Source organism: Amblyomma maculatum, chromosome 6 (assembly GCF_055883805.1).
Source record: "Amblyomma maculatum isolate TAMU_Amacu chromosome 6, ASM5588380v1, whole genome shotgun sequence".
Taxonomy (NCBI): Eukaryota; Metazoa; Arthropoda; class Arachnida; order Ixodida; family Ixodidae; genus Amblyomma; species Amblyomma maculatum.
The window spans coordinates 108,400,458-108,428,427 of record NC_139349.1 but is presented as its reverse complement, the minus strand read 5'-3'; the positions used below and the strand labels follow the sequence as shown (position 1 = coordinate 108,428,427).

Below are 27,970 nucleotides of genomic sequence, written 5' to 3'. Positions count from 1 at the left end.
CCTACAATAATCTACCGTAACAATTAGGATATATGTACAATAAAAATAGCAACAAGCGAAGCCGCTTCAGATATGGCGGCGCCCTTAGGTAGGCGCATCTAGGGGCGCATCTAGGGAGCAACATATTTAGGCTCCCTAGGCGCTTCGCCCGTACGCATACCAGAGTTCGACTGTACTAGGCTTGCAAAAGTAAGCTTTCTCGCACTCCCAGACATGTACCCGTGGTTTACTGGTCTCATTTAGTTAACCAATACGCAAGGGATACTCGCTCACAGCGACAATCAAGAGGGCGAGAGAAGAGTCCATCACGGTGAGAACGAAGCCATGCAATCCGTATAGGAGGAGTTTATCACTTTTTATTCATGCCTCACCCTATCTAATGCAAGATAGCGAAAACCTAGCAAGATCCTGGCTGTAGCTAGTGTGAATGCCAGTTTATTCGATTAATACTGGGCTAGACATGTTTACAAGAGCTTTACACAGCTGATCCGCAGCCTCCCCGTCGTAGGGCGGCTGCAGCGATTGCTCAAACGAGCACGTCCTGCATTTTTAAACAGTGTTGCACTACCAAGCGTATCAGCTCTGCTAAATTCAGGAAATGAAATGCAAGGATAGGCGAATAAGCGATTTCAAAACACCGGGTTGTCAAGCAAACAAAGTCATCGGTATGGTGGCTAGAATGGGAGGTGAGAGCGGTGAGAGCAACGGCCGGCGCGGAGTGGAGCAAGCGATCATGCCAGCAGCGGTGGCGCTGCTGTTGCCAATTCAATCGCTCTCGCCGACCCGCGCTACACCTTTGCGCGTGCGGCGCGCTCCGCGTGCGAGACAGTTTTGATTTTGTTTGAGCAGCATGGGCTGAATCTATGACGCTAGCACAAGACAGGGATATAAAATGCTAATCGCAGGCGTGACCAATCAATCTAACCAAAAGGACAATAAACGGAGCATTATATGCAAACGCAGACGCACGAGCCGGCCCTTAATTATGATCGACACTGACTTGAGGCTCTTGCAAGGAAATGACCCTTTATTTCTAGCTATTTTTGCTCATCAAAAATCGCAGCCACTTGTTGCAGGATAACGCATTCCTCCTTGATCCCGCATTTCGGTGTAGTTTTGTTTTAAGCGACGTGAGATCAGGCCGTAGCAGAGGCCTCAGAAAATTTCGACCTGTTTTAATCTCCTGTTGTTCCTTAACATGCAGTGACGTGTCTTTTGCCGACCGGGTGTCTCACGTATAAGTGCTGCTTACACCGAGTGTCTCACGTATAAGTGCTGCTTACTCACACACACACACACAAAAAATAAATAAAATAAAAGCGACCCCATAAAAGCATAGAACATCAAATAACAGTTGTGCTGTGTTTTTCACTCCCAACCATGATTATATCTTAACCATTCCTTAATTGCCAAAGTATATATGAAATCTATTACGCTCTTCGCCTTTAGCCTATATATTTGTCGAGAAATTGCGAACTTTACAATTTCAGACGATCTTGCGTAGAGAGCAGTCCTCCATTCATCAACTTTTTTTTTTTTTTTTTTTTTTTTTTTTCAGGTAAGGTTATTTTGCATGCAAGTATACGGCTAGCTAAAGACAGCAGTGCTTCAGCTATGAGCCGCGTTTAGCTTATCTTAACACAGCGGTGATGCAAACGACTCAATTGCGTACATAGATCATTCAGGCATCGAACTGTAATTTACCTGTGAGTGCCGATCAAGTTTTGACTGGATTTCTCCGTCTTTAAATCACTGCTAGCAGGTAGCTATGCGGTTCTTTATGAACGAAGACATTACCATTGGACGTGGAACCTTTTCGCTATAAACTACAAAATGAAACACTTCACTGGCCTCAAAGCAGGAATTCTGTAACGGAATAGGGCGACCATTTCTCTCGAATATTTTTCCGCGGGTACAGAACTTTTCTGATCGATCATATATGGCTCATACGAGGGGTCGTATATGTATACTTGTAACAAAGGTTTGCTGCCAGGTAATCGGGAAGAATTACTGGAATATAGCAATCGTAACGTGGAGCCCTGCATGTGTGGTAAATACTAAACGCTGTCAAACATCTGTCTTCCTTCGTCGCTTGTGGAAGTAGAGTTTCTTATTGCTCTTGTTTATGGCGGAGGTGTATCCTGACCACGATCGACGCACCCAGGAGCAAATCAATACTTTTGGCAACTAAAACGTTTCTCCCTTTAAAAACTCCATGGTTTCTCCGTTGTCGCCCATGTGCTCAAAACATATTAAATTTACAAAGGGCACCGGAATAAATTAAAAAAAAAAACTGACTGCTAAAAACCCAATGAGCAAACCCCGATCAGGACATGCGCGAGTGCAGTGATGAAGCAAACTTGCAAGCCGCCAAGACACATCTGATGATGATTATGAACGGGGCCATACCTTTTCAAACGGGTCGGCACTAGAACTGGTGCACAGGCCAAAGATAAAAAAAAAAGAAAGAGAGAGAGACAATAAGGAAACAATAAACAAACAGAAAGAGAATTGGGTAGAAGGGAGCACGGCAAGGAGGATGCGAGGGTCGCCGCCTTGCTCCGGCGAAAGGTCCAGATGGATGGATGGATGGATAAGGCTGAGCCCTTTGAATCGGACGGCGACGTCACAGGCCACCTAGCCGTGAATAGTAATATAATTTGTACCTATTCTTGCCTTGATTTCAGCCACCAATCAGCTAACCTTCGTTTGGTTATTTCTACCCTTTTAAAGTCCATTTTCCCTCCATTATCCTTAAACCCCAATGCTTTAGCTAAATCTGCCCCATTGCCTTGAATTATAGGGCGGATCCTTTTACAGGAAATTATTAAGTGTTCAGCCGTTTCCTCATTCTCCCCACACACACCGCAACAGCGTGTCTATCTCTTGGTGCTTGACTCGGTACGTCCGCAAAACTCCTGTCCTAGTCTTGAACAGCAATGAGCTGCCCCCTAGAATTATCGTAAATGTTTTCTTTGGCTATTTCCTGCTTGAAAGTTCTATACATTTCCAATGCTGATTTGGTCTCCATCCCTGCTTTCCACAGGCCCCTCTCTGTTTCTTTGACCTTTTTCTTAACTGATAATTCCTGGCTGGTCCCCCTACTGCTGTCCAAATGTTTGCTTGCCAATTTTCTTGTCCGCCTTCTCCATCTTGTGTCAACATTCCTCATGTACAGGTAGCTGAAGACTTCCTAGCCCACCGCTTTTCTCCCATTTTTCTCAATCGTTGCTCTATCTTGCTCCCAGCTTCCCTGCTTTCAAAAGAAGACCATCCCAGGCCACCCTGCACACCCTGGTTTGGCGCATTCCTATGAGCGCCAAAAGCAAGCATATCTACCCCGCGCTGCTTAATTTCCAACCATGCTCGGACCTCTGATCTCATACACAGGACCTCTGATCTCGCACCACTTCATACCTATTTTAATTCCACAGTGCCGTTTTTCATGAGAGCTGCGTTTCTGCTTCCCTTAGCTGCCACATATTTTTCATGCTCCGTTAGATATTCAGCTCCATTATTTATCCACACCTCAAGATACTTGTACTTATTCATTACTTCCAGCCTGTCCTCCTGTATCCTATGTTCGCCGACCTCATTATCATTAAAAATCATGACTGATTTTTCCTTGCTAAACTGCAGACCTAACTTATCTTCCTCTGTACTGCAGATATATATCAACTCCTACAAATCTACCCTGTTGTCAGCTATCAGTACTATATAATCTGCATACATTAGTCCTGGTAATGACTGTTGGATACATTATCCTTGCTTGTATAAGGAAAGGTTGAAGCCGATTCCACTCACCTCTAGTTTAGCCTCTAATCCTTGCAGGTAGAGCATGAACAACAAAGGTGACAGAGGACATCCTTGTCTAAGCCCCCTCTTTACCTCTACAGGCTTCGACACCTTTTTTCCCCCATTTTATTAGCGCCTGGCTATCCTTATAAATATCTTTAAAAGATTGGTTACTCCACTTTCCACACCGTGCACATCCAGAATACTCCATAAGTTTTCTTGAAGTACACTGTCATAGGCTCCTTTGATATCCAGAAAAGCTAGCCATAGGGGTCTGTGTTCCTTTCCTGCTACCTCAATACACTGTATCAATGAGAACAGATTGTCCTCTCAGCTCCTTTGTTTCCAAAAACCATTATGCAGCTCTCCTAGCACCCCTTTGCTCTCTACCCATGCCTGCAGTCTGTCCTTTATAATCTGCATCACCACTCTGTAGACCACTGATGTTACTGTAATGGGACAGTAGTTGCTTATGTCAGCTTTGTCCCCCTTTCCCTTTCCCTTATATATCATGCTCATTCTACTTAGTCTCCATTCATCAGGAACTTTGCCATCCATTAACATTATGCTCATCACCTCTTTTAATGTTTCCTTAGACTTTGGGCCCAATGTCTTTAAGAACATAATAGGAATATCATCTGGGCCTGCTGATGTGCTACTTGGTACTGCTGTGCTACTCGTCCCTTTCCCACTCTATTTGTCCAATTGAAACAATTGCACTAGCCGGTCTATCCTGCTCTACTAAGGCACCTACGACATTTCTTTGTTCTTTAAACTTTTCTGACATCATTAGTCGTATACGTTCTATTGCCTTTTCCCCTTCTAGCCGGATGCCTTGATCTGTAACAATAGATCTCTGCTCTAGGCTAGACTTATTACTAAGGGAATTCAGATGTTGCCAGAATTTCTCAGCTGCATTTTTATCCTTTTTGTTTACTTCTGACAACCACTGGGACCCCTATCTTCTAATTTTCTCATTGAATAAGTAGGATGCCTCCCTTCTACATTTTATGTATTTATCCCGTTTTCTCTCAATGCCTGCTTCTGGTTCTCCCCTAAGCTTAGAATATCTGTGTTTCCTGGAGGCTTCCTGGTGTTTCTCTATGGCCTTCTTAACCTCCCCAGCCTACCAGCCTTTTGGTTTTCGTCTTGTCCTTTTTTTCCCAACTCGCACCTTAGCCAGCTCTAGCTCAAACAGTAACATTAACTTTGTGTATGTCCACTCTGCTTTATTATGCTCAGAGATTACTGCTTCAATTTGGTTGCTTGCTGTTTCCATTTGCTGCTATTTGAGTAAAAGATCCCATCTGGCTGGTCATCATGCTTCATTCCTGCATTAGTTTTTATTCCAAAACTCAGCTTGATATGTTTGTGATCACTGCCTAGACTCCTGGTGCCATGTTCATCTATGTTCATGACCCCTAGCCTATCGTACATCCTGTGTGACATTATCGCATAATCTATTGTCGAATGCAGACTCCCTACCTCCCGCGTTATGACCCCGTCACACTTCTCAGTACTGTTACAGACAACTAAGTCGTGTCTTTCACACATATCCAGCAGCATGGTACCTGTCGAGTCTGTGTATCCATCCATATCTTGTGTATGAGCATTCATATCCCCTACTATAATTATCTCGCATCCTTTTCCTAGCTCATTAATGTCACCTGCTATACATATACCATTATTTTGTCTTCCTCTTTGGCGGTTGCTCCTGTCCGCAGGTATACAAAGCAAAGGAGTGTTTGCTCCCCTGCCACTTTTCCTTCTAGCCATAAATATTCCTTGCATTCCTGTTTGACTCTTTGCCAATTTGTACTTTTATGGACGAATGCCCAAATTCCCCCTCCCTTTCTGCTGCCCTCTGTTCTGTTGCAGTATTCCCATGCATAATCAGGGTTACAGGGTGGTTGCTTCATGTCCCGAAGATGCGTCTCCACAAATCCATAAACCATTAACTTCTCCTGCCTTAGCTGCTCTTCTATTTCCTCCCATTTTAGCCTATTCCTGCCACCTTGCATGTTGATATACCCTACGTCTGAATTGATTTGGTTCTTGCGCTTATGCCTATTGCTTCTCCTACAGCTTCCATCTTTCTCTGATCTAGGTTCGTCCTCCTGGCCGCCTCTGTTTACACTGGTAGCTTCAGGGCCCTGGGCCCTCCTAAAAAAGCTGTTGCCTGGCGGCCTATCCTGCTTCCTACCGGTGGCCCGGCTGTAGTGGGTGCCTTCTTGTGCAAACGGTTGGAGGCCGGCCTCATACACATCCCTGTTAATCTCCATTGTGTTGTACCCAAGTCGTCGGCTCAGGCTCCTAATGACCCGGTTGGCCTGGACTACTCTCTCCTCTGTTCTGCTGGACTGCCCTTCGACTTCCGGGATTGTGCATATAGTCACCTGCACTTTCTCAGAGGCCTCCTTTATTTTATTTACACCTACTTCTAACTGCCTCCCGAGATTCCTGCTCGTCCCCTTCAAGACATTATTGAGTCCAGCATGGACGATGACCAGGACAGCCTCCCCAAACCTCGCTACAGTCCCCCACCACCAGAACACTTCTACGTTCTAGCTTTTCACCTCCAGCTTGCGCCAACTGCCGCCCGGTTCGCTTTCGTTGGCCCTTCTGTTGTAGCGGCGTTTCACCCTGCTCACGCGATTCGGGGTTTGTCATTCGCCCTCCCGTAGACTGTTTTGCTACCTCGCTGTAGCATCGTGGAACCGCCGCCGCGTTACTGTTTGCCTTCGCCTCTTGCCACTACACCTCCACTGGGTGATTTTTCCGTCCGCCTCCTTCCCATCTCATTCATCTTGGGGGGACTTCACGCTGGCCTCGTCCTCCACCTGACTTTGCTGCGACCCGGGGTCTCTAGCTGCCAGTGTCATAAGCGCCTCCACCTGACCTTCCAGCTCGGCTCGCTTTTTTTGTTTTTTCCTGAGCTGAAACTCTATCTTCTCTGGCTGGTCGGTCTTCGCCCCTTCCATCCTAACCAGCCTGTGCCTCCAGCGCAATCCTTTTCTCCATCTCAACCTTCAAGTCCCTCCCGAGCTCCTGAATCTTAACGGCCCATTCACCTTCCAGCCTCCGAATGGTCTCCTTATACCTAACACACAACTTGCACGAGAAACTAGTCTCCCCGCGTCGTCTAAGTAATCAAAACTAGTTTCATCCACGCAGCACCAGTGCTTGCACTCGTCACATTGCGCCAGCTCCTCGCCCCCCAGTTCTTCCTTAACTTTGCGACCCATAGCGCCCATAGGCAGCCCGCCCAACTACCTAGGGAAAATCGGTTGCCTCCGCTTTCCCTGGTCCTATGATTTGAAATTAGCGCTTTAACTCATGCAGGAGAATACGCTTTCAATACTAAACAATAAATATAAAAGCGCACTTAGCTTCGGACGACGTCGCTGGAAAATTCCCTCGGAATCCCCAAAAGTGGCGTGCGACACGCACGCCACCTCTTAGCAGCATGAATGACTGCGACGCATGCGCGGGCGCGGCCCGCTGTGATGCTCTCAGCCATACAGGAAGGAAAACTTACCTTCATGCAAGGAGATATCAAAATAAACTGCAGTTTTTTTGTTTTTTTTAAACCTCCTTGCTCTCACCTCCTATAGTGAACTAGAATATTCTAGCCACCATAACATCGGCAATCGAACAGCGGTTCACCGCATGTTCTGCAGATGGCGCCACGATACCGGGTATGAAACCCGCCGGGAGAAAAATAAAATGTCAAAAGGTAAACAGGAGCGAAACGTGAAACGCCTGAAACCGCAACCATCAACTCCGTACTTTACGACAAGAAAACATCTTTCAAAACATGTTCACTGAAATGCAGCATGAGTTCGTGGGCGTGTGGGAAAATAAATCTAAGGAAGTAGGAAACTGTCATGTCAGAATAGTAGCTCTGTAGCTCCGTGCATGGAGCCGCGGCCATTTCTCCGAAAGCACGCTTTCAGATATAGCAATTAAAAGGCACATATAACGCGTGTTGTAGGTAGTGACATTTTTTTCTAAACTGCTGCAGAAGCGATGCTTACGTGCCTTTGATACACTGGCAACAACGGCCAGGCTCTTCCTTCGCTGCGACCTCTGCACTGACAGTCAAATAAAACACGTAATAACACACTTACCTGGCAGTCGGCATGACTCTGGCACCTCCACAAATTACGACGCTAGATGCAATTCAGCTCTGCCGTGCCGAAGATTCCTCAATAAGCTACTACGATGGCGAACCTGGTATGTCAACAAGTTGTACACTGCCGCAGCAAGCGGCCCGTTTACCCGAACAGTTGCCTTGGCTCTGACAGCTCTAAAAATACAATGCTGTATGCCTTTCTGAAGGGTCTTCAGTGAGCTTCATACAAATCGCACACAGCGGACGTCACACAGTGAGCACGAATTCCACTTCTGCACTGACGTTGGTAGCCAGGAGCACAGATGTGCAGCTCAAACGTCTTCTAGCGCGTCGTACACTCGCCATAAGCACTGCGCAACAGCTTTAGCCACATCACCATCACAATTGCGAAAGCGGCAAAATAAATTAAGCAGTACCGCAACGGTTAAACAATGAACGACATCACAGACACAATGCAAAACACGGCAACACAGGCGACACAGGCGCAACAAGAAGCGGCCGCCGCAGCGAAAGCAGCGCTGCGAGCATCTGCGAGTGCGCACTGAAATTCAATGGAAATTCACCCGCACCGATTATTGATGATGATACTTTGCATAATGATGACAATAATCCCTCTCTTTGCAGCGGGGCAGTGGCAGGGGCAGATCAACGGAGTTCCGATCCGGATATGCGCAGCCAGCGCAGTGGTACAAGTCATGCAGACACATTTCGCCGCGTCTAGAACAGAAAACGTTCAGCCCCGAGCTCCCCAGCCCACGAATGAAAGCGCTCCGTAGATTGGCCTTGTAACGCGCTTGTACCACCTGACAGCAACGAGTGTTCTTTTTTCCCTCCCTCCCTCTCTCTCTCTCCTTGCTCCTCAGCCCCAGGCGCCGAGAAACACGACCGCGCTCATCCGCTGCTGTGTTTTGGGGAGAGAAAAGAAAAGCGCGCAAACTGCACCCCAACTTTTCTGCAGCCCTCAGACCGCCCTCTCCTGACATGCCGAAGGTCGAAGACATACACAAGGAAATGAGCTCAATAAACAAGCGGCAGAGAAGGTACAGGGAGGAGGAAGGGACTCTGTTGAAGGGAAAATAGGCCGCGAAGAGAATGCGATCCCTTCGCTTTTAGCCATGCGCTGGCTTGCCTGGCGATCCCGGCAGACGGCCCTTGACAACGTGGCTAGTAATACTTCTCTCCCTGGGGCAGGGCTAGCCAGCAGGGCATTGGGCTCCAAAAGACAGAAGCGAGGGCGAGACTCGGACGGAAAGCCAGCGAAACGGTGACTTTATACTTGCGTGCGCGTGTTTAATGATGCGTGCGTGGTTGATGTCTTTTTTTTTTTCTTCTGCAGGAAATTCTTTCTTGGTGTGTGTGTGTGTGTGTGTGTGTGTGTGTGTGTGTGTGTGTGTGTGTGTGTGTGTGTGTGTGTGTGTGTGTGTGTGTGTGTGTTTGTTTGTGTGTGTGTGTGTGTGTGTGTGTGTGTGTGTGTGTGTGTGTGTGTGTGTGTGTGTGTGTGTGTGTGTGTGTGTGTGTGTGTGTGTGTGTGTGTGTGTGTGTGTGTGTGTGTGTGTGTGTGTCGGGGGGGGGGGGGCATAAATTTATATGTGTGATGTGGAAAACGTGAACTTTGTCCGAGCCCTCTGGGCAGCTAAAACCGCAGTAACCCAGGTCATATGTGGCCCAGATCTTACCGTTACCTCTCTGGGATTGCGTGGGCTGAAATACCTGAGAACCAATAAAATTTACTACTAATATGGGTGGGACTATTTTTCCTTTTTTTTTTTAATACGGCATACATCTTTCGGTGTTTATTTTAAAATATAACTTTTCGTTTCCTTCGATATATATTCCCTAAAATTGAAGGGTTTTTTTTTTTTGTCATCGTTGAAATTGATGATGTCTCTGTGCTGTCAAACATGACATAGATCATATATTGGTCTGGTTATTGGAACCAGCAGACAGTGTATATGTAGCAGTAATTAACACGTAAATAGTTGAATTATATTAAGAGCGGAGTTGTAAGGAAGCTGTAACAAAAAATAAAAGAGTCGAAATTAAAGGATCAGGCCATACAAAAAGCATGAATATAAAAGTTAGCTCTAAAAATTAGTTGTCCTGCTCGTTACACCATGAATCATATATCGTCCGCGTGCTGACGGCGGCGATGGAACAGCCGAACAACCGCGGCGGTGGCGAGAATATGACTTCCATTTTTTATTCGATAGCTTTGAATTTATGGTTGCCCTCTATGCTTCCACTAATATCCTTATATATGCATCCTGTGGGGGAGGTACGCGACAGCCAGCGACAGCACGATATGCTAGCCGATGGCGCTTGGCTAAGTAGGTTTTTTACTTACTGATGTCCAGCCTCCCAGTCTGCAACGACTTGTCTGGCACTGCTTCAGAACTCACAAGCACGGTACCAAATTCAAAAGACCAGTATAGTTGCCTTGCTGTGATCTACTCATAATGATCTAGTTGTGGCATGCATGCTAGAAATACTGAGCCTTTTTCGCCGCTGTAAAAAAAAAAAAGAAAAAAAAACAGAGAAAACGGGAGAAAAAGATATGTTTTGCACAATTCAATCAGTGCTTAGAGATTGAAGTTTCAAATTAGGAACAGTTCAGCCCCTGAGTTACACCTTACGGCCTACTCAGAGCCTTCTCGCTTTGAGCAGTGTTTGTCCAGGCATAAAACTACTGCTGTGCAGAAAGGCTAATTGACCGAATTCTAACTTATGGATATATCTTAGTAAATATATGTTTATGCAGTAAGTTAGAAAGATGGGCGAGTATGTATAAACATATACCCATGTTTATGCACATATGTGATATCAGAATTATGGGTGCTGTACTTGAAACAGTCGCTCGAGAAGACGGCACTTCAAGGTCTAACATCATAGCGAAGTATATGCCCCCCCCCCCCCCCCCCCCCCCCGCACACACACACATAATCCGACGTCAAGCTCACCTCCCTCCCTCCTGGCAGTTTGTCAGTGCTGATGAATCAGAGGCTCCAACGAAACGTGAAGTGTCCTGCCGAAATCAAAAACAAATTTTTTTTTACAAATTCCAGAAAAATAGTTTTAATTAATGTAATTTAAGTTTTAATGTAATTTTTTACATATATTGTATAACTGCACCATTAGCAGTCATATTGACCGACCCTCCTTCTAAAGCTGGTAGCTAGTTGTTGGTTAAAATTTTTAAGTGCAGCCCGTTGGTTACGCATCGAATTAAGTCCGCAACATGCCCCCCCCCCCCCCCCCCTTCCTACCAAAGATATGCTTAAGATATGCGTGTGTTTGTAAAAGGGGGAGTATGAATTCGTTTCTCCCCCTGAAATATACTGCCGTTTTCCGCGGATGTGAGTATAGCCTCGCTAGATTTATGGTGGTTGCTATACCGGTAAACATACATGTCCGGTATGAATGAGCGTTCGACCGTTGTCGGCCTCTCTTTACAGCTTAATCTACAGCGCCTTCAAGCAACTTGAACCAAGGATTTAAAACAAGCGGTTGATCGCAGGTGCACGGCATATTTTTCCGTAATTTCAGAGTATTTGTTTTTACGCCGCGTAATTAGATGATTACCTAAATTATTTTTTTTTTGCTTACTTCGTGACCAAGTGTGCTTCGTTAAATGGTAGAAGGACTTAAGAAACAGCCAATTTAGTTGGTTGTTTTTTACCAGCATATATCATTTTGTTTTAGCTTTTCTTGCCTTTTAAAGAAGCCCGTAAAATATAGAAAAAAATCTACGTTATTGCGCTATTCAGCCACCGTATACTCTAGATATGCAAAAAGCGTTTTGAATGGACGAATTAATTATTAAGCTTACGCATTGATCGTCTTGCAGTGAGTGACGGATGGCTCGATCATCAAAGACCTCAAAGTTCAGCACATTTTGCCGCAGCACCGAAACCGCGCACTGCGCACAGGAAGAAAAAAAATAATAAATAAATAAATACAGGAGGAGAGGAATGAAGTGAAGTCGTGTAGTTCAAGGCAGCCTCCGTTATTCATTTGTATCATTGTGAGGTCCGTCTAACTCAGCGCCAGCCGCTCACGGATACTGTTTCGTTCAAAGCAAGGTACTGGAAAAGAAACACCGGAAAGCATAAGAAAGACGAAGTGAAATAGTCCCACAGGCATGCATGCAGCCTTGTATGTAACGCCTTACAAGTAATTGATTACTTGTAATCGATTACGTTTTTATGCAATTCTGTAATTAAAAGATTACTTTTTCAAAGTGTAACGTTTTAGGTAGAGAGCAGGTCGCTCTCTTATACAAGCTAGAGGGATGCAGTGATATGGTGACAGTAGAATTTATGTTGTTCTTTCCTTTTCGGAAGCTTCTTTAAACCCTTCCAGTCATGTAGTTCGGTGCGGAGAAGACGAGGAGGCGTACTTGAAGGTGATGATGGTTGGTTAGATATTTACAGCATGACATATACACATAGAGTAAAAACTAGAAAGTAGAAATGAATTTACAAAAACGACGCTCTGCGCTACTTTGCTCTTCGACCTAACTGGTTAGAGCCTAAGCAGAACAGCCGCGTTACAGGCCTACGCATGGAGCCCCAGCTCAGACTGGACTCTCTTGGATCACGTCTCGTTTTATACCTTCACAAAACAAAGAAATAGGGGTGGTCATTTTCAGAGGCCGACCTCACACATCAGTTGTCCAATGAGGAAATATGCTAGATGGGCACACTCACGTGGGTTGGCCTCAGCTCTAACCCAGGGCCCCACTAGCAATACAAATTACAACAAACAAAGAGCACGGTGAAACTATTTCTCTGGTGAGGATGTCGAAACCTTTCCTGTCGGGAGACTTTCTTCCCACTTGTCTCCCGCACACCGCCGCCCTATCCACGCTGCTTGTTAAATCCTTTCCACAGTGCATTGCCACACGCCACCCGTGTTTACTACCTCGAGCAACGATATGGAAAGGGAAAGATCATCCAGCCGCTATGCTGAAGACCCGGCGTCGGAGGAAAGGGGAGCTTCTGGCTTGCCCGCTCTGAGAACAATGCCCGAGTCAAATCCTGAGTGCTTCTTCGGGCGCTCTTTGTCGCATCAGCGGATAAGATAAGCGAGACTGCCTTTCGCACTGCACAAAGTCGCAATGTAAAAAAAAAAAAAAAAAAAAAAAAAAAAAAAAAAAGAGAGAGAGAGAAAGAGGTGTCATTTGGGTGCTCGTTACGGGCCAGAACGAAGGGTGAATCACCCGGCAGCATGTTGACCTTCGAGGGTCTAGCAAAGCCGGCGCCGGCGGTCCGGTCCGCTTTCCCCACACGCGGCATGCGTGTAGAAGGGGGACCGCGTCCACAATACAAAAGCAAACAGGCGGGTGGCGGCAGCAAAAGCTTTGCTTGTGCGTAAGGCGCTGCAGATGAAGTTATGTGATGTTAGGAAGATAGTGAGAGACCGGAAAGCGTGGCGTAATATGGTCCATAGGGTCACGAAGAGCCGGACACGACTGAACTGAACTGAAGGCGAAGGCAGAGGCGAGGACATTCCAGCCGCGTGCTTTCCATGATCTCAGTCTTTGGTGGTGTCGCCATCTCTGAATGCTTTTCGTAACAATACATGCATAGCTATGGCCTCCGAGATTACCCTCGCGCGCGCGGAGTGGATCTCGGAGGCCGTGGCATAACGAATTTTCACTCAATAAAACCGCTTTTTTTTTTTCTTAACATTTTAACGTTGGAAGTTGGCAGTTGGGTTAGATATGTACCTTAAATAACCAATATAGGCTGTATAATATGTTAAATAAGAAAATTAATTACTGCAAGTACGGAATATTTTCCGGTTCGTTTCTGTTTGCGCTACAAGTTCACTGTAGTTTGCGCCTAATGCAGGTTAGGCCACCTCTTTTTGATTATTTTCACTTGTTTATTCGGCTCTGTCACGTACAAACACGTCAATTTCTGGTTTTATGACGTCACGTCCGACGTCGACACAAATACGTGGCTGAGGGTAGTGGTAGTGGTTATTTATTGTATATACAAAAGGAAAGAAAATATGTTTGCCAGCCTGGCGGTATCTGCTATCTGGTATCTGAAGCACCTGAACCGGGGCGGCGGAAATAAAGGGATAGCGAGGAAAAGGTTGAGGAAATCAAAGAGGTGAGCGATAGGGAGAAAGAAAAGGGTAGGTAAAAATAAAAGAAATATATACACTATGGTACAGTATAGGCCTGGTGCGCTGCAGCTTTGGCCGAGCATGTGGCGCCGTCTGGGAGGCGCCGCTGTCTGGATCCGCAACCGTGGGTAGCGCCGACGCTGTGTTCCGATTTCCTTTTGGTTCCCCGTAAGAATAAAAAATAAACAGCGACTAAAACAAGGGCCTGTACTTACTTAGTCATTTCGAATCTCATATCGCACCCATTGCTTTTCGTTTCGGCTGCGCATTTCCCACTTTTCTTTTTTTTTTTTTTTGTACAGTACTTGACGCTAGGTTTCTTTCAAGCATGCACGAGCGATCGCTTGTTTGTATCGAGCGCGCAACACGCGAAAAACACACAAAAAAAAAAAATGGGTCTTTTTTTTTTTTTTTTTTTTTTTTACTTCTGGACCCAACTCGAGCTCTAAAAGTTGTAACAACTACTAAAAGTTGTTGTAACCAGCGCTGGCAGGTCTTCGGACACAGCCTGTGTTGTAGAGAGCGCGGAGCCTTCCTGCCCAATGAGAGCTTTTTTTTTTTTTTTTTCTAACGACTTCCTAATGATAGTTTCCAGCTGTTCTCGGTGCTCGCTTTTGGGAAGCCTAGCCTGACGTAAAAGACGTAGAAGCACGACATGGAGAGCGAAGCACATTGCAGGAGTGCGCGCTTGCTGACTTGACACACGTTCATGGCTCCCCGCAAAGAGAAAACGTCCTTTTAAACTAACAGCTCGATCTGCTGTTGTGTTTATGGGTGTCATAATAGTTATATATATATATATATATATATATATATAAAAAAACCGTCGGGAGGCAATCGAAAATCAAGTAGTTTTTTTTTTTTTTTGCGGTTTCTTTGGAAATCATACGAGAGCGATGTGTCGCATCGTTAACAGTGGCACCCGGCCTTGCAGATGCAACTGGCATCCGTGATATTGCGTGGGTTTGCCAACAACTACATACAAAAAAAAAAGAATTAAATATGCGGTGAAGAGACGCCGAAAGGGCCGAATAAAACTTACCTCCAAGCTGATGTCGTAGAAGGCGGTTTTCATTTCGTTAGCGCATTTTCTGAAGATATCCGCGGGCCCTTCTGCACTGTGAAGTTCCCCGCGCACTCCACGCACGTGCTGGCTTCGTACAGTTTCTGACCGCGCACCAAGCAGTTATTCTTAAATCAAGTCTCAACATTCCCGATCACGCGAAATCCCCCGAACAGCACGCGCTGTGGAGCTTGCTTAGCTATGGCTGTTTTTCCGCGCACTGAACCGTCACCACTTATTTCGACGCATCGAGTAGAAAATAAAAACTACGGTAGAACTGCCGAGCGCCGAAAAAGCACGTGCACGCAAGGCCCGACGCCTTAGGGTACATCTCCATATACAGCCTGCTCGTCCCGTCCTGGGGAAGACGTGATTTTTTTTTATTTTTTTTTTTTTATTAAGAACCTTTCTATTGACCAACGGAGCCCAGCTCTCGGTTGTCGCTTCTGGGGGGTCTAGCATGCCGTTTCCACATACACTGCCACCGAGGGGAAAAGCCAGTGCTGCGCATTGCACACTGGCTTAGTTTTTGTTTTATTTATGTCTTTACTTTCAAAGTGCCATATTGTTCGGGTTCCGAATTCCTACTTCAAAGGAAAAAAAAAAAAAAAACCGTAGAGCCGCCAGCAGAAGCGCTCGCGCGCCGACGATGCGCTGCGCCCAAAGCGCCTGCGGCCTTCTACCAGACGGCATGAATGGGTAGCGGCTTTCTTCGCTTTGTTTTTGGTTTATTTTTCAACACGCACACATGGTACATGTGTCTGTTATGTACGCGTGTGACACGAGGCAGGAAATGACCGATAAAAGTTTTCTCACAAGGTTTCTGCCGAGAAGAGTAGACTTCGCGTTCACTCCGCCGCCTCTCTTCGACGAGCAGACATACCACATATGGGTGCGCCGGCGGGAGGTGGCGCTACTTGTTCCGGAGCAGTGGCGCCTCCATACCAACCCGCAAATGTCTTAGGTCACTGAGCACTCGGCACATCGGGCGGGCCTCCGCAATAGCTCTGCGTCCAGGCAACTGTTCACAACGCACGCACTGGCGCACTGTAGAAAACGCACGGCTGTCGTGAGCGATCGGCCGTTATTGTGCGAAATAGCACACGCGGAGCGTTTAGTCACAGCGCGCACTATCTGGCGAGGTGAAATAGGTGGGTCATCAAGCCCGCCTGTTCGATATACTCACACAGGCTCACGTGTGTTCGCTCGCGGACGCGCGCACTGCCCGGCGGCCACAGGAGCACAGCTACGCTGGTCCGGCGCTACCCTTGCGCTCTGTAAGCCGCCAGCAACTCACGTCGTGGTTCGGCTAGCGCGGCGCAGTGCAGAAGATCCTCGAGAGTTTCTACCGCGCCACAGCCGTCACACACGTCACTGGTGGCAAGTCCGTGGCGCATCCGTCGTTCCCCAGGCCACACACATCCAATGCGTGCACGGAGGATCATTGCGCGGTGCAGCCGAGCGATCGGTGATCCCATATCATTCAAATCGTAAATCGAGCGGACGCTTCAGGCATGTTCTTCAGGAGGCATTGGTCTGCATGTGAGGAATGAGCATGGCATTTCATCATACAGCGTACATACTATGATACTATTGACCGAATATTCTGCACGGCGGGGTGTGTGTGTTGTGCCGGCACTCGATTTTCGGAAGTCGATGCAGGACCTAAGACAGCGTAAATGCTCAGGCAGATCGAGGTGATAGTTTTGAGAAGAGAAAGCTGCTCACGAATGTGCGTATTTCGATGCCAGCTTGTGCGGTACGTCGCATCGCCTGCAGCTATGTGCGTGACAAGCGATGCTTGCCGTACACAATCCTGAGTGAAGACCGTGATCTATGTTAGAATGGGCGAACTGTTCGTAGCATCTCATCGAGAGTCGCGGCTACAGTTGATATCATCGAGGATAAGATTCATTCGCGCGTAGCAAGCGAAATACGGACATACGCGTTTGAATGTATATATCGACGTCTGCCGTACGTATATTTACGAGAATCGAATGGGTACGTCGGACGTATCTTTAGACAATTCGTTTTTGCATTAGTTCCAAGTGAAAAGAACTCTTATGCTGCACCCCACAACTAAAGCATTATTTGTGACTGGTACAGTTTGAAATGGGTGGAAAATACAGGTGAAAATAATGCACTCTGCATGCAACATTTCTTCTGAATCAAGCTCAAATTATTTTCTATTAAATGGAGTAGCACTCTTCCCCAACTGTGCTATCTGTGTAGTAAGGCTGGCAATACCGCAGTTTTTTTGCCATTTGTAGAATCGCAGCAGTTACTATATACTGACTTGCATATAATGTGAAGTAGAAACATTAGGCTTCTTTGGTCTACCTTGATATGTTTGAAACAGGAAGCAGGGAAGTTTTATTGATTTATTATGGAATTAGAAATTAGTTATGTTTGCATTGTTTTTCTTATGTTGGTGGCTACCGATTTATGCTCAAACTTATAGGTCTACCACTCCCGTTTTGAAGAATATGTGGAGATTGCAGAGGACTACACATTTTGCGACGGGGACAAAATAAATCTTGTTGTCAAAAACAATGGTGCTTCAAGTGTGGATGAGGAAAGCTTGCTGCCCGAAACTGGGTAAGTCAAAACTTTTGCTGAAACTATTACATGTGAAGTTTTGGAGTCAGGAGGCTTATATTGCTTCGATTTCTTTACTATGTTTGTTTTCAGCACACCTTGTGAATCCATTGCTGTTGGCTCCCGGATGCAGCCAGTTTAACCACCAGCAGCAGCATAATTGTTAAGAGTATGAGCTCTCAGCTATCCCATTAGACATCAAAGCAGAGATTGAAAGAATGAATGCAGGGGAAATATCAAGGTGCACGAAAAGTCGTATAGTCGCCTGGATCACAACACATTTGCTAACTGTGGATTTGTAAGTATTACCTGGTCTTGTGTGCCTGAATCTAGGAGCTGCTTCACCTGCATGGTGTTCACAGGTATCCTGGACGACTCTACGAGACAGCTGCTAATGCCCTTGTATTTAAGTATCCGGTCCTCAGAGACATGATTAGCATTGGATATGTAAGTACTTGAAAAAGCCTTGCTTGCTAGTAGAAAACATTATCAGCATTCATACACCAGCATCATAATGCATGAAATGTGGGGCCCACATCTCGTTTGTCCACATACTGATTATTTGTTTGACTCTCGAGAAAGAAATAAGGCTAAATTTGTTAGAGCTGTACATTATTAAAATAGTAATGTACCCATAATTAATTTTAAGTTTAATGCATGTTTTCATTGGACAGGGTTTTTAGATTTCTAAGTAGGTTCCTTACATGCGATTCTCTATTCTCTCCTCATTGGCAAAGAGAAGGCTGAACGTGAATTCTAGCTGTCAGATGCTTGCACTTCTAGACAAGCACAGTCAATGAGGTGTCTCCACTTTTTTGAAGCATACAAAAATCATTCTTTCACAATTCTAGTACAACCTATTACTAGAATTTTTTTTACAGTTCTAGTACAGAAATAAATCTATACACATGGTTGCATTACCACCTTTTAAAAATTTCATCTAGCCTCTTTTATAACGATGACTGCTTTCAGTTCAGTCGTTCAGTCGTGTCTGACTCTTCGTGACCCTATGGACCATATCACGCCACGCTTTGCGGTCTCTCACTATCTTCCTAACATCACATAACTTCATCTGCAGCACCTCGAGGATGCCCTCTAACCATCGCGTTCGCTGCCTACCCTTTCTTCGGTGACCCTCAACCTTTCCCAACATCAAATCTTTCTCCAGCAACTCCTCTCTTCTCATCAGATGACCAAAGTAGCTGAGCTTTAACTTTAGAATTTGACCCTCCAATGAGCAGTCAGGGTTTATGGTCGACAATATCGACTGATTTGATCTTCTGGCACTCCAAGGAACTCTCAAGAGTCTCCGCCAGCACCACAATTAAAACGCGTCAATTCTTCGGCGGTCAGCCTTTTTCACAGTCCAACTCTCGCATCCATACATCACAACTGGAAAGACCAAGATGACTGCTTTAACACCTTTTAAAAACTGATGCGTAGCACATCTTGTAACCCGATGCCCTTGCGCCAAAAAAATCCAGCATTATCAGTGTCAATATTCAGGAAAAAGTGTCCCAAAAGTGTATAAAAGAGATGGAGCAAAAAAGAAAGATGAACGGGATATTTTCTATTGTGCGATTCGAATATTCCAAGTGCAGAGAAAAAGATTTTGTTTGGTAAAGTGATTAGTAAAGGGCTCGGCAGGTAGCATGCAGGTTTGAGGCCATATCCTGGTCTCAACACTGTTGCATTTCTTCTCTACTTTCGCCTAAGTACAGCATGAATAGTCGAGCTACCCAGGTAGCACCGAAACATTAGAGCAACATTATTTTGATGTTGTTAATGTCCTTTTTTTTTCTAATGTTTTAGCAATGTTACATATAAATACTGGTATAAGGTTTCCATAAACATTTAAACAACATAAATCTAATATTTATGCAACATAAATGTAACATTCGTGAAAAAGTAGAGCAACCTTGCACGAGTATGTGAGCCCACTGCTCGTGATGGTACACAGCTTCCACACTTTACAAAGACAACAATACAGCACCATTCCTACACTCACCTCTGAACAAATAGCATAGAGTCAACCTTTTATATCCATCGCCGACGGGTGTTCCATGAGCGATAGTGGCGAATGGATAATAAGCAATACTTTCTTGCAAAATATTAGGACTGTGCTTGCATTCTATGGTGGGCATAATTTTAAAGCTCTATTTGCAAAGAAGTGTTATTGAAAAAAACATGGTTACTGGAAGAAAAAGGGCAAAAGTTCTGGGACTCAGTGTTTGAAATATATATGCCATGTTGTTTTAAAGCCATGATCCAAATATCACTTTAACATTTAGGAGACAATATTAGAGCAACATTTGTTTCTAATAAAACAATTTTTACAATGCAACATAAACATTGAATAACATTATCATAACATTGAAAAGTCAATATGAGTAAAATGCTTTTTTTTTAATGTTTTACTAATGTTATTTTTATGTCACAGAATGCTAAGCAACATCCAGGCAACTTTGATAACAAATTTATAACATTATTCTAATGTTTGGTGCTACCTGGGTATCAGCATATCACTTTTTTCTTTTTTGCCTGCTAGCTCAATTTTTTTTTTTCAGGCAATACAGTATCTGGAGTGCTTTTTTTTATACTACTTCAGTGCTGTCGATGCTAACATCCAGGCAACTTTGATAATAAATTTATAACATTATTCTAATGTTCGGTGCTACCTGGGTATTAGCATATCTTTTTTGCCTGCTAGCTCATTTTTTTTTCAGGCAATACATTATCTGGAGTGCTTTTTTTTTTATACAACTTCAGTGCTGTCGATGCTAATGCACCATACTCCCATAATAATCAGACTTCCATTAGAATCTTGTCCATGTATATAGCTTACTTTCCAGCATTCTTGTAGGGCATCAATCTGTTGCACGTCTTCCATGAAGAACAGTTTCTTAATTGGGGGTGTACAAGCTGCAGTGCAATTATTAAGTCCAGAGCTTGTCTCTTCTGGACATTAGCCTTAACCAACACCGCACTGTTTGCTTTGCAAACATCTTTGAGTTGAGGGAACAAAAACTTAAGTGCAGCACTGACAAGGAGGGCTGGTGTGCCCATGACTAATGCATATCTGCTCTGGCTAGAAAAACCCAGCACTGCTCTTGTGTTCTGAAGTAAGCACGAGTGACCACTGCACAGGAAGTAGTAATGCCTACACCTTTCTGCATGCCTTTTCTGCAGACAAAATTTGTATTTGCTACTAGCGGCCATTGGAGTAGTTCAAGAAAGCTTATTTCCTTTGTTTTACATTCATAATGCTGAGTTATGTTTATTCACAGGATGCCTGGAAAGCTGCATTTAAATATAAGATGGGCAACATAAGAAAATCTCTGAGTGCCGAGCCTCCTGTGCAAAAGGCAAGGAAGAAGTTCGGAAAAAGAAAAAGGAATTCTGAAGACTGCACAGTAGCAAAGAAGCAGTGCCACGTGGTGAGCAAAACCCTCGCCGTAAATCAGTGCTAAAAGCATTTAGATTTATATAAGTTTGGTCTCTTTGAGCCTAATAATTGGATATGAGACTTGCATGTCTTTGAGGTTGAGTTTGACTATCACTGGACATGAGGGAACATGGAGAGAAGTTTACGGACCCTGCCTCCTCATGCAATCAATGTATTATTGGCCCTTACAAAACCCTTCTTTCATAAAAGCAAGAAAACCTTCATGTTTTCTTATTACAGTTGAATAACAGGCAGGCATGACTGCAAACAAAAGTAAACTAAAAGCTACAGACTGCCAATCGAGCGCTTCATGAAACATATGAGGAAAAGAATGCCAGCACACCTGATTCCGCATTGTACAGTAAATTCAAAGTTTAAAGGAACTAGATTTTGTACGACTTGATATTTAATGCTTAGTCTGGACCCAGTTCAATAAGGCTGCACACAGAAAAAGCAGCCGAGAGGTTGTTGCTGAAGTGCCTTCTATTAAAAGAACAATATAGATTAGTATAACAATGGCCTGATGAATGTTGTCCCAAGACAACCAAAATCCACTTGACATAGACACAAGAAAGGAATGCATTAGCCCTCCCTGAGCATAGCCTTCTCTGTCTGATAAAGCAATGGAGATCTAAGCATGTGTTTCCTTATTTCAAACTCTTAAATGTGTCATCTACATTCTCTATTCTTCGTTCTTTGCTAAAATAAACCTTTGTTTACCAGGCATGGATCACAAGCAGAATCTCGGCAATGTGTGCCAAGGTGACCCCTTATAATCATGCTGATACAATGATCGGTCAATGGCATCTTTTATACGACTTTGCATGCATAGCATTGACAAAATGAATTATTGCAGCAACTTTATGCTTTCACTAGCCTTGTCTTGATAGACCATATGGCATACATATAAAGCACTGCTTGTTTCCAAGCAATACAAGCCTGCATCTGTGTGTTCCTATCTCATGACCCAAGAGCCAGAGGCTCCATTCCTCCACTTGCTTGCACATTTTTTTTTTTTCAGCAAAAGTCATGTGCTTTCTTCAGCTACATGACATTATAGCGGGGCTAGGTCATAGCCTAGCTCTACCCATCGGTGACGGCAATATGGTATCTCTGTGCCTAACTGCTGTGTTTGAATTTGCCTCTTGTATGCAGTGCTCTGCGATGCATTTAAGCAATAATTGGCTCACAAAGTGCTGTGTCATAGACTCATGGGTCACAAAAAGTGCTGAGATAGGCGTTACAAATGTCCTGTTACCATGAGATATGAAAGGGCACTGAACAAGGGTTGAGGTGGAACCTCGGTTCACAATCTGAGCCAATGTTTCGACAAGGGACTTGTCTTCGCCTGAGCAACACGGTCATCACTGATGTGGGGTTTAAATGCACTTTTGTTTCCAAAGAACAAAAGCCGTGAGGGAGGGAGGGGGAGAAAAAAGCAGATCAAGAAGTGAAATAACTCTTGAGGGGGGGAGGGGGGGGAGGCGTGAATTTTTATGAACCTGGAACCAGTGATCCCGGATCTGAAAAAGAAAGTAAAAGGTAGCAGCAGGAAGAAAAACTGCAATGTGAGGTAGATGATGAGTCAGTGTCTAAAAGAGATTCAGTGCTGATGCCTGTTTCCTGAAAAGGGACAGGCATTTCAAAGGGACCTGGTAAACAATGCAGCTGCAGGGGAATAGTTATCAAGAGCTTTCCAGGAGTATTAGGGAAGGACAACGAAAAAAAAAAAAAAAAAACAAATCAGAGTAAACCACACCTGCCAAGCCTGACATTATCTGAAGAAAGGATTCAAGGGGGAACCAAAGAAAGAAGTGATAAGATGGAAACATGTCTAGATAAACACATGCAGCTTATGCTATTGCAGGGGGGGGGGAGGGGGGGAGAGTATACATGTGCTGTGAACAACCTGTACAATTAATGCTATATGGGATTTCTTTTCCTGACTCATTATCCACAGAGGGAATATATTTTAGAGACCTTAAAATGTTCCTTTAGAGATATTATTTCATGTTGGTTCCAATGTGCTAAATTTTTGAATTAGGCGCGCCTCCCTATATTTTCTATCTGTTGAAGATTTATAGCATGACTTGAGAATAAATAATTTAATTTCATCAAAGTTATGGCCATTCTGGTTGAAATGCTGGGAAACTGCTTTCGGGATGTTTTTACCTGTGGCTGCCCAATGGCCTTTTAGCCCTATGTTCATTGATTGCGCTGTTTCTCCAATGTACTGTTTATGACAGAAGGAGCATTCTAGAAGGTAGCAACATTTGGCGATGTGCAATTGAAGCCCTACTTTATGTGAAAAGTGAAATTGCTTGCAGTACTTCCGACTATGGAGTTTTTGTAAATTATTGCATGTCTCGTCTGGGTTGAGAGCAAGGGTGTCGTTGTGTTGGGTATTTGTTGTCGAGTTTAGAATGTACTAGGAAATCTCTGAGGTTGGTGTTACATTTGTATGTTAACCTTGGCGCTTCCGGGAATATTTTCTTCAGGCGTTCGTTACACGTTAGCATGGAGTGGTATTTCCGCAGAATATTGTTTATGTTTAGAAGGGCATTGAAGTGAATACTTTGATGCCCTCCAAACTCCATTGCTGTGGTATTCCCACAAAATATAGCTTATTATTGGGAGGGCAAATACTCCAATCCCTTCCAAACTCCAATGCCCTTCTAAACATAAGCACTATTCAGCGGAAATACCCTCCATGCTAACGTTCAACGAACGCCTGAAGAAAATATTCCTGGAGGCACTAAGGGTAACATACAAACATAACACAAACCTCAGAGATTTCCTAGTACATTCTAAACTCGAGAAGAAGCATCCAACAGAATCATATTTTTGCTCTCAACTTAGACGAGACATGCAATAATTTCCAAATACACCATGGTCAGAAGTACTGCAAGCAATTTCACTTTTCCCATAAAGTCGGGCTTTAATTGCACAAAGCCAAATGTTGCTCCCTCTAGAATGCTCCTCCTGTCATAAACAACACATTGTAGAAACAGTGCAATCAATGAATATAGAGCTAAAAGGCCATTGGGCAGATACAGGCAAAAACATCCCGAAAGCAGTTTCCCAGTATTTCAACCAGAATGGCAATAACTTTGATGAAATAAATTATTTATTCTCAAGTCACGTTATAAATGTTCAAGAGGTAGAAAATATAGGGAGGCGTACCTAATTTATAAATTTAGCACATTGGAACCAACAGGAATAAGTATCTCGAAAAGAATGTTAGTCTTTTAAATATATTCCCTCTGTGGATAACTAGTCAGGAAAAAAATCCATATAACATAAAATGTACAGTTTGTTCTCGGCACATGTATGCACACCACAAAAAAAGTTTTCAGCCCTACATTCTGGAAGCTGCAGTGAGGTTGTTCCACTGAATCTTCTTTTTTTATTTAGTGAGTCATGCCTTTTATTTCAGGCAAAATTGCGAGTTCCTGACTAGATTGTTTCCTTTATCAGATTTTTCTCTGATGGGGTTATAGCTCAAAAAGTCATTCCTTAAACAGAACTTCCACCGGTTAAGGAAAGTAGTATCTTGCTACCTGATGACGATGGGAGTTAACCTCTGTGTGGCAGCAACACACATAGTGCTATCATATTCGGCATCGTGCCAAGTAACCTGTGGCTGCTGTCCAGCTTGGCATCTCCTTGTGCTGGGAGCCGCTCATTAGAGAGATGTTCTTGTCTAAATTGCCACGAAATATGTGATATAGCTAAAAACATGATGAAAGCTGGAATTGATGCAGCTGACATTGTTAGATTTCTACATGAAAGTTTCTAGCTTTGAATACAATATTACTGTAGAAAGCTAAACATGAACCTGATCACTATTCTGTAAAAGTTATCCCCACTTTCACCACTGCATAAAGCCTCTTCTTTTAGGAGATGGTCCTCAACAAGTCCATGCAAGTCCATGCAAAAAACCAGGCTCAGTTTTCTATTCTTTTTAAATTTCAACAAAATAATGCAACACTTTTCGGAGCTGCACAGTAATGATGTAACGAGGAATATTCAGGGCGAATTATTAAAAATGAAAGGTAATAGTTTCTGTTTTCAAATCAGTTGCCCAATGTTTTTTATTTTGGCATATTTTTAAATTGTGTACACAAAACCTTACTGGTCTAAAACTCAATTTTTCCAGAAGTGAACAGGACCTGTAGGATACTCAAAAAAAGATCAAGCAATAAGAATTTTACATCTGCAAATGAAGGGCTGAATATTAGCTTGTGCAGTGCTTAGCTCTGTGAGAGAACTTCGTTGCTGTTTCCCCCCCAAAAAAAACTGCGATAAAAATGGTTTTATAATATTCTAGTTGTATAATAATGACTAAATACTGATGTGCAAAAAATTGTAGAGGTCACCTTAGACCACTAAAGTGCGATGATGCGAAAGCCATTATAGCACGGTGGATCATAGCCCTTCGCTACTGCACCTCTTTCTCTCTCCATCTCTTTCACCCCCACCTTCCCTCCTTCCTTTTCAGCGTGGTACATGTGTCTGCGGAGAATTGTGACAGATACTGCGCCTTTTCTATCCTGTAAATCAATTTCAAACACCGCTGATGCCTGATGTGCTAATGCCTCCAAGACATCTGGGTTTGCTTCTGTTTGCTATCTGGTGCGGCGTTCTAGGAAACAGTAAATGAAAGGCAACTCACGGACGCCTGGATCGGAGACCCGGTGGAGTCAGCCTTATATATGCATGAATCGCCTTGTGTCGTCATGATCTGCCATGACGGTACATCGCGCGCCCCTTGTTGTGGCTGTAGGAAGAAGGAATAGAAAATGCACGGGCCTGCTACTGGCCCTGTAGCTGAGCCACCTCCGCTGTCTTGGGCAGACAGAAGAGAAAATAGAGAAGAAAAGGAAGACTGAGAGAAAGACGCGCGCCGCAATAACAGCCCTTGTCCACCACCGAAGCGGTGGCGGGTGCAATGGCAGCCTACAACAGATAAAAATTCGGTGGCAGGCTAGCCCCCGCCGCAAGCGGCGGTGACCTACCTGCCTCAGGCCTATCAGAGGAGACTTTGTCGAACACAACCAGCATTTCATTGAACAAATCAACGTTCACTGGCATTCTATAATTCGTTTGCAGGAAAGGAAAGGCGCTGTATCTTTCATTCGTGGAATCCCGTTGTCATCCTCACAGTAGACAAGGGGAATTATGAAGAGTGTTTCATGATCTGGGGCGTGGCGTAGTTGGTAAAGCACTGGGATCGAAGGGATAGAAGTTTGATTCCTGGTGGGGACATGGTTTATAATTTATTTTTAACTCGCTCTCCAAAGCCTGTCACCTCTGCTGGCAACCTTCTGTCGACAACGATGGGGCATCAAAGGCTTTTGCCTTAATTTTAATGTGCATACAGTAAGGCTTTGAACTTGCTATTTATTAAATGTAAAATTACTGTTTTCCACCCTTGCGATAACCAGTTCTTTTTTTTCGAGGAAGCTTCATATCTTGCAAAGTGATGGTTCATTCTTTAAATCAATTATATTTTTTATTGTGTTAAAAAATTTCATAAAAAAATGTTCATGGTAATTCGATTGCAGTCCATATCTGAACACGCTCACATTAAGGGGCTCCATAACAGCCAAAGTGTTTCTCAGAAGTAATGATAAAATATTTATCAGGACAAGTGTCATGTAAGGAGATAGATTCTTGCCCCTTTTATTTGTGATGTATTTTAAAGTTGTATTCTTAAAGTGGATTGTTGGGAGGAGCCGGGGACAATTGTAATGACATCAGAGTTTAAACTGACACTGCTATGTGATTTAGAGGAGTAAATGTTCGTACAATTTTAGATTTTTCTTGGAGAAGAAATGTCTGTGTACTGGAACAAATAGGTTAGATAAGCTCCTGCTTTTCCTTCTTAGAATTGTCAAATTTGAAACTGCACAATGTGTTACTGATGACTGTCTTTGCATAATAAATTTCCAGCTTCGTTGGGAGCTAAAGCCATAACAGACGTGGATTTTGAGCCACTTATTCTAGAAGTTATTAATAAATATGGAAAAAAGTGCATCCAGCTGGCAAAAGCATACTGCCCTGCAAAGGTGATCTTTGCTGAGATGCAGAAGGCAATTGAAAAGGCCGAGAGCACTGCAAAGAAATGTATGTATGGAGAGTTCTTCCTAGTCCAGATTGCTTTTTTTTTTTGCATTTTTGGAATTGAATGGTTCTCTGAATTATGTTCTCCTTGTGTACAGATTGTTTTGCTGTTGGGGCACTTCAACTTTTACCGCACCTGTTAAAAGAGCAAGCATCCTTCCTGAGCAGTAAGGAGCATTCTTTATTTTCTCTATGGCTCAACTGCTTGAAGGGCCTTGACGTTTTTTGATCTCATTATTATTACAGGATTCCTACCCTTCTCTCATCATAAGTGAAGCACCGTACGAGGCCACTGAAGTATGTGCTGCATTTGAAGGCCTGAAGATAGAAGTTATGGATATTGTAGCAGGTGTTAGCACACTAATCGAGATGTATTGGGTGTTAAACATTAAATACTCTGGAAAAATTAAGAATATGTTCCTACTGTTGGAACATTTCTGAGGGGTACGGTAAACAGCCTTGACCCCACTTGTCATGCGAGCAGTTTTTGCTCTAAACAGTGAGTTAAGTTTGACTGGAAAAATAAACAATTTTTTATAGTAACAGTTCTTTTCACTCAACTTTCTGGTAGAAATATGAACATCACACGCTTCATATTCTTAAATTAACTGCATTCATATTTTTCCAAATCGAGACGGCACAGCAATATGGTACTAGTATGTTATTCAGCATT

At 43.9% G+C, this 27,970-nt stretch overlaps 1 protein-coding gene, 1 long non-coding RNA gene and 1 pseudogene across 8 annotated transcripts in view; 1 reads left to right on the top strand and 2 right to left on the bottom strand.

Moving 5' to 3' along the window:
• The window catches only part of LOC146186544 (uncharacterized), a 35,630-nt gene extending 27,214 nt beyond the window's left edge, over window positions 1-8,416 (bottom strand). For both annotated transcript variants that reach the window (XR_014708134.1, XR_014708133.1), the window contains exon 1: window positions 7,926-8,416. This is a non-coding gene — a long non-coding RNA (uncharacterized LOC146186544). The remainder of the gene's footprint in view (window positions 1-7,925) is intronic.
• On the top strand, window positions 94-27,836 carry LOC146186543 (uncharacterized). Of its 6 annotated transcripts, XR_014708129.1 has the most exons (9): window positions 94-310; window positions 17,590-17,726; window positions 17,820-18,024; window positions 18,089-18,173; window positions 21,014-21,163; window positions 27,004-27,032; window positions 27,127-27,300; window positions 27,396-27,464; window positions 27,544-27,836. XR_014708129.1 is itself a non-coding variant. In XM_084607248.1 (7 exons), exons 3-6 carry the CDS (start codon window positions 17,945-17,947, stop codon window positions 27,438-27,440), a joined length of 360 nt encoding a protein of 119 aa, XP_084463374.1. In that variant the 5' UTR covers window positions 94-310; window positions 17,590-17,726; window positions 17,820-17,944; the 3' UTR covers window positions 27,441-27,464; window positions 27,544-27,836. The 6 variants fall into 6 exon arrangements, 2 of the variants coding, with proteins under 2 accessions (XP_084463374.1, XP_084463373.1); XR_014708130.1 differs by lacking the exon at window positions 27,004-27,032 and having other exon boundaries at window positions 95-310; XR_014708131.1 differs by lacking the exons at window positions 18,089-18,173; window positions 27,004-27,032.
• LOC146186545 (uncharacterized) lies at window positions 2,667-6,077 on the bottom strand (annotated as a pseudogene).
• Window positions 27,837-27,970: the final 134 nt, after the last annotated feature.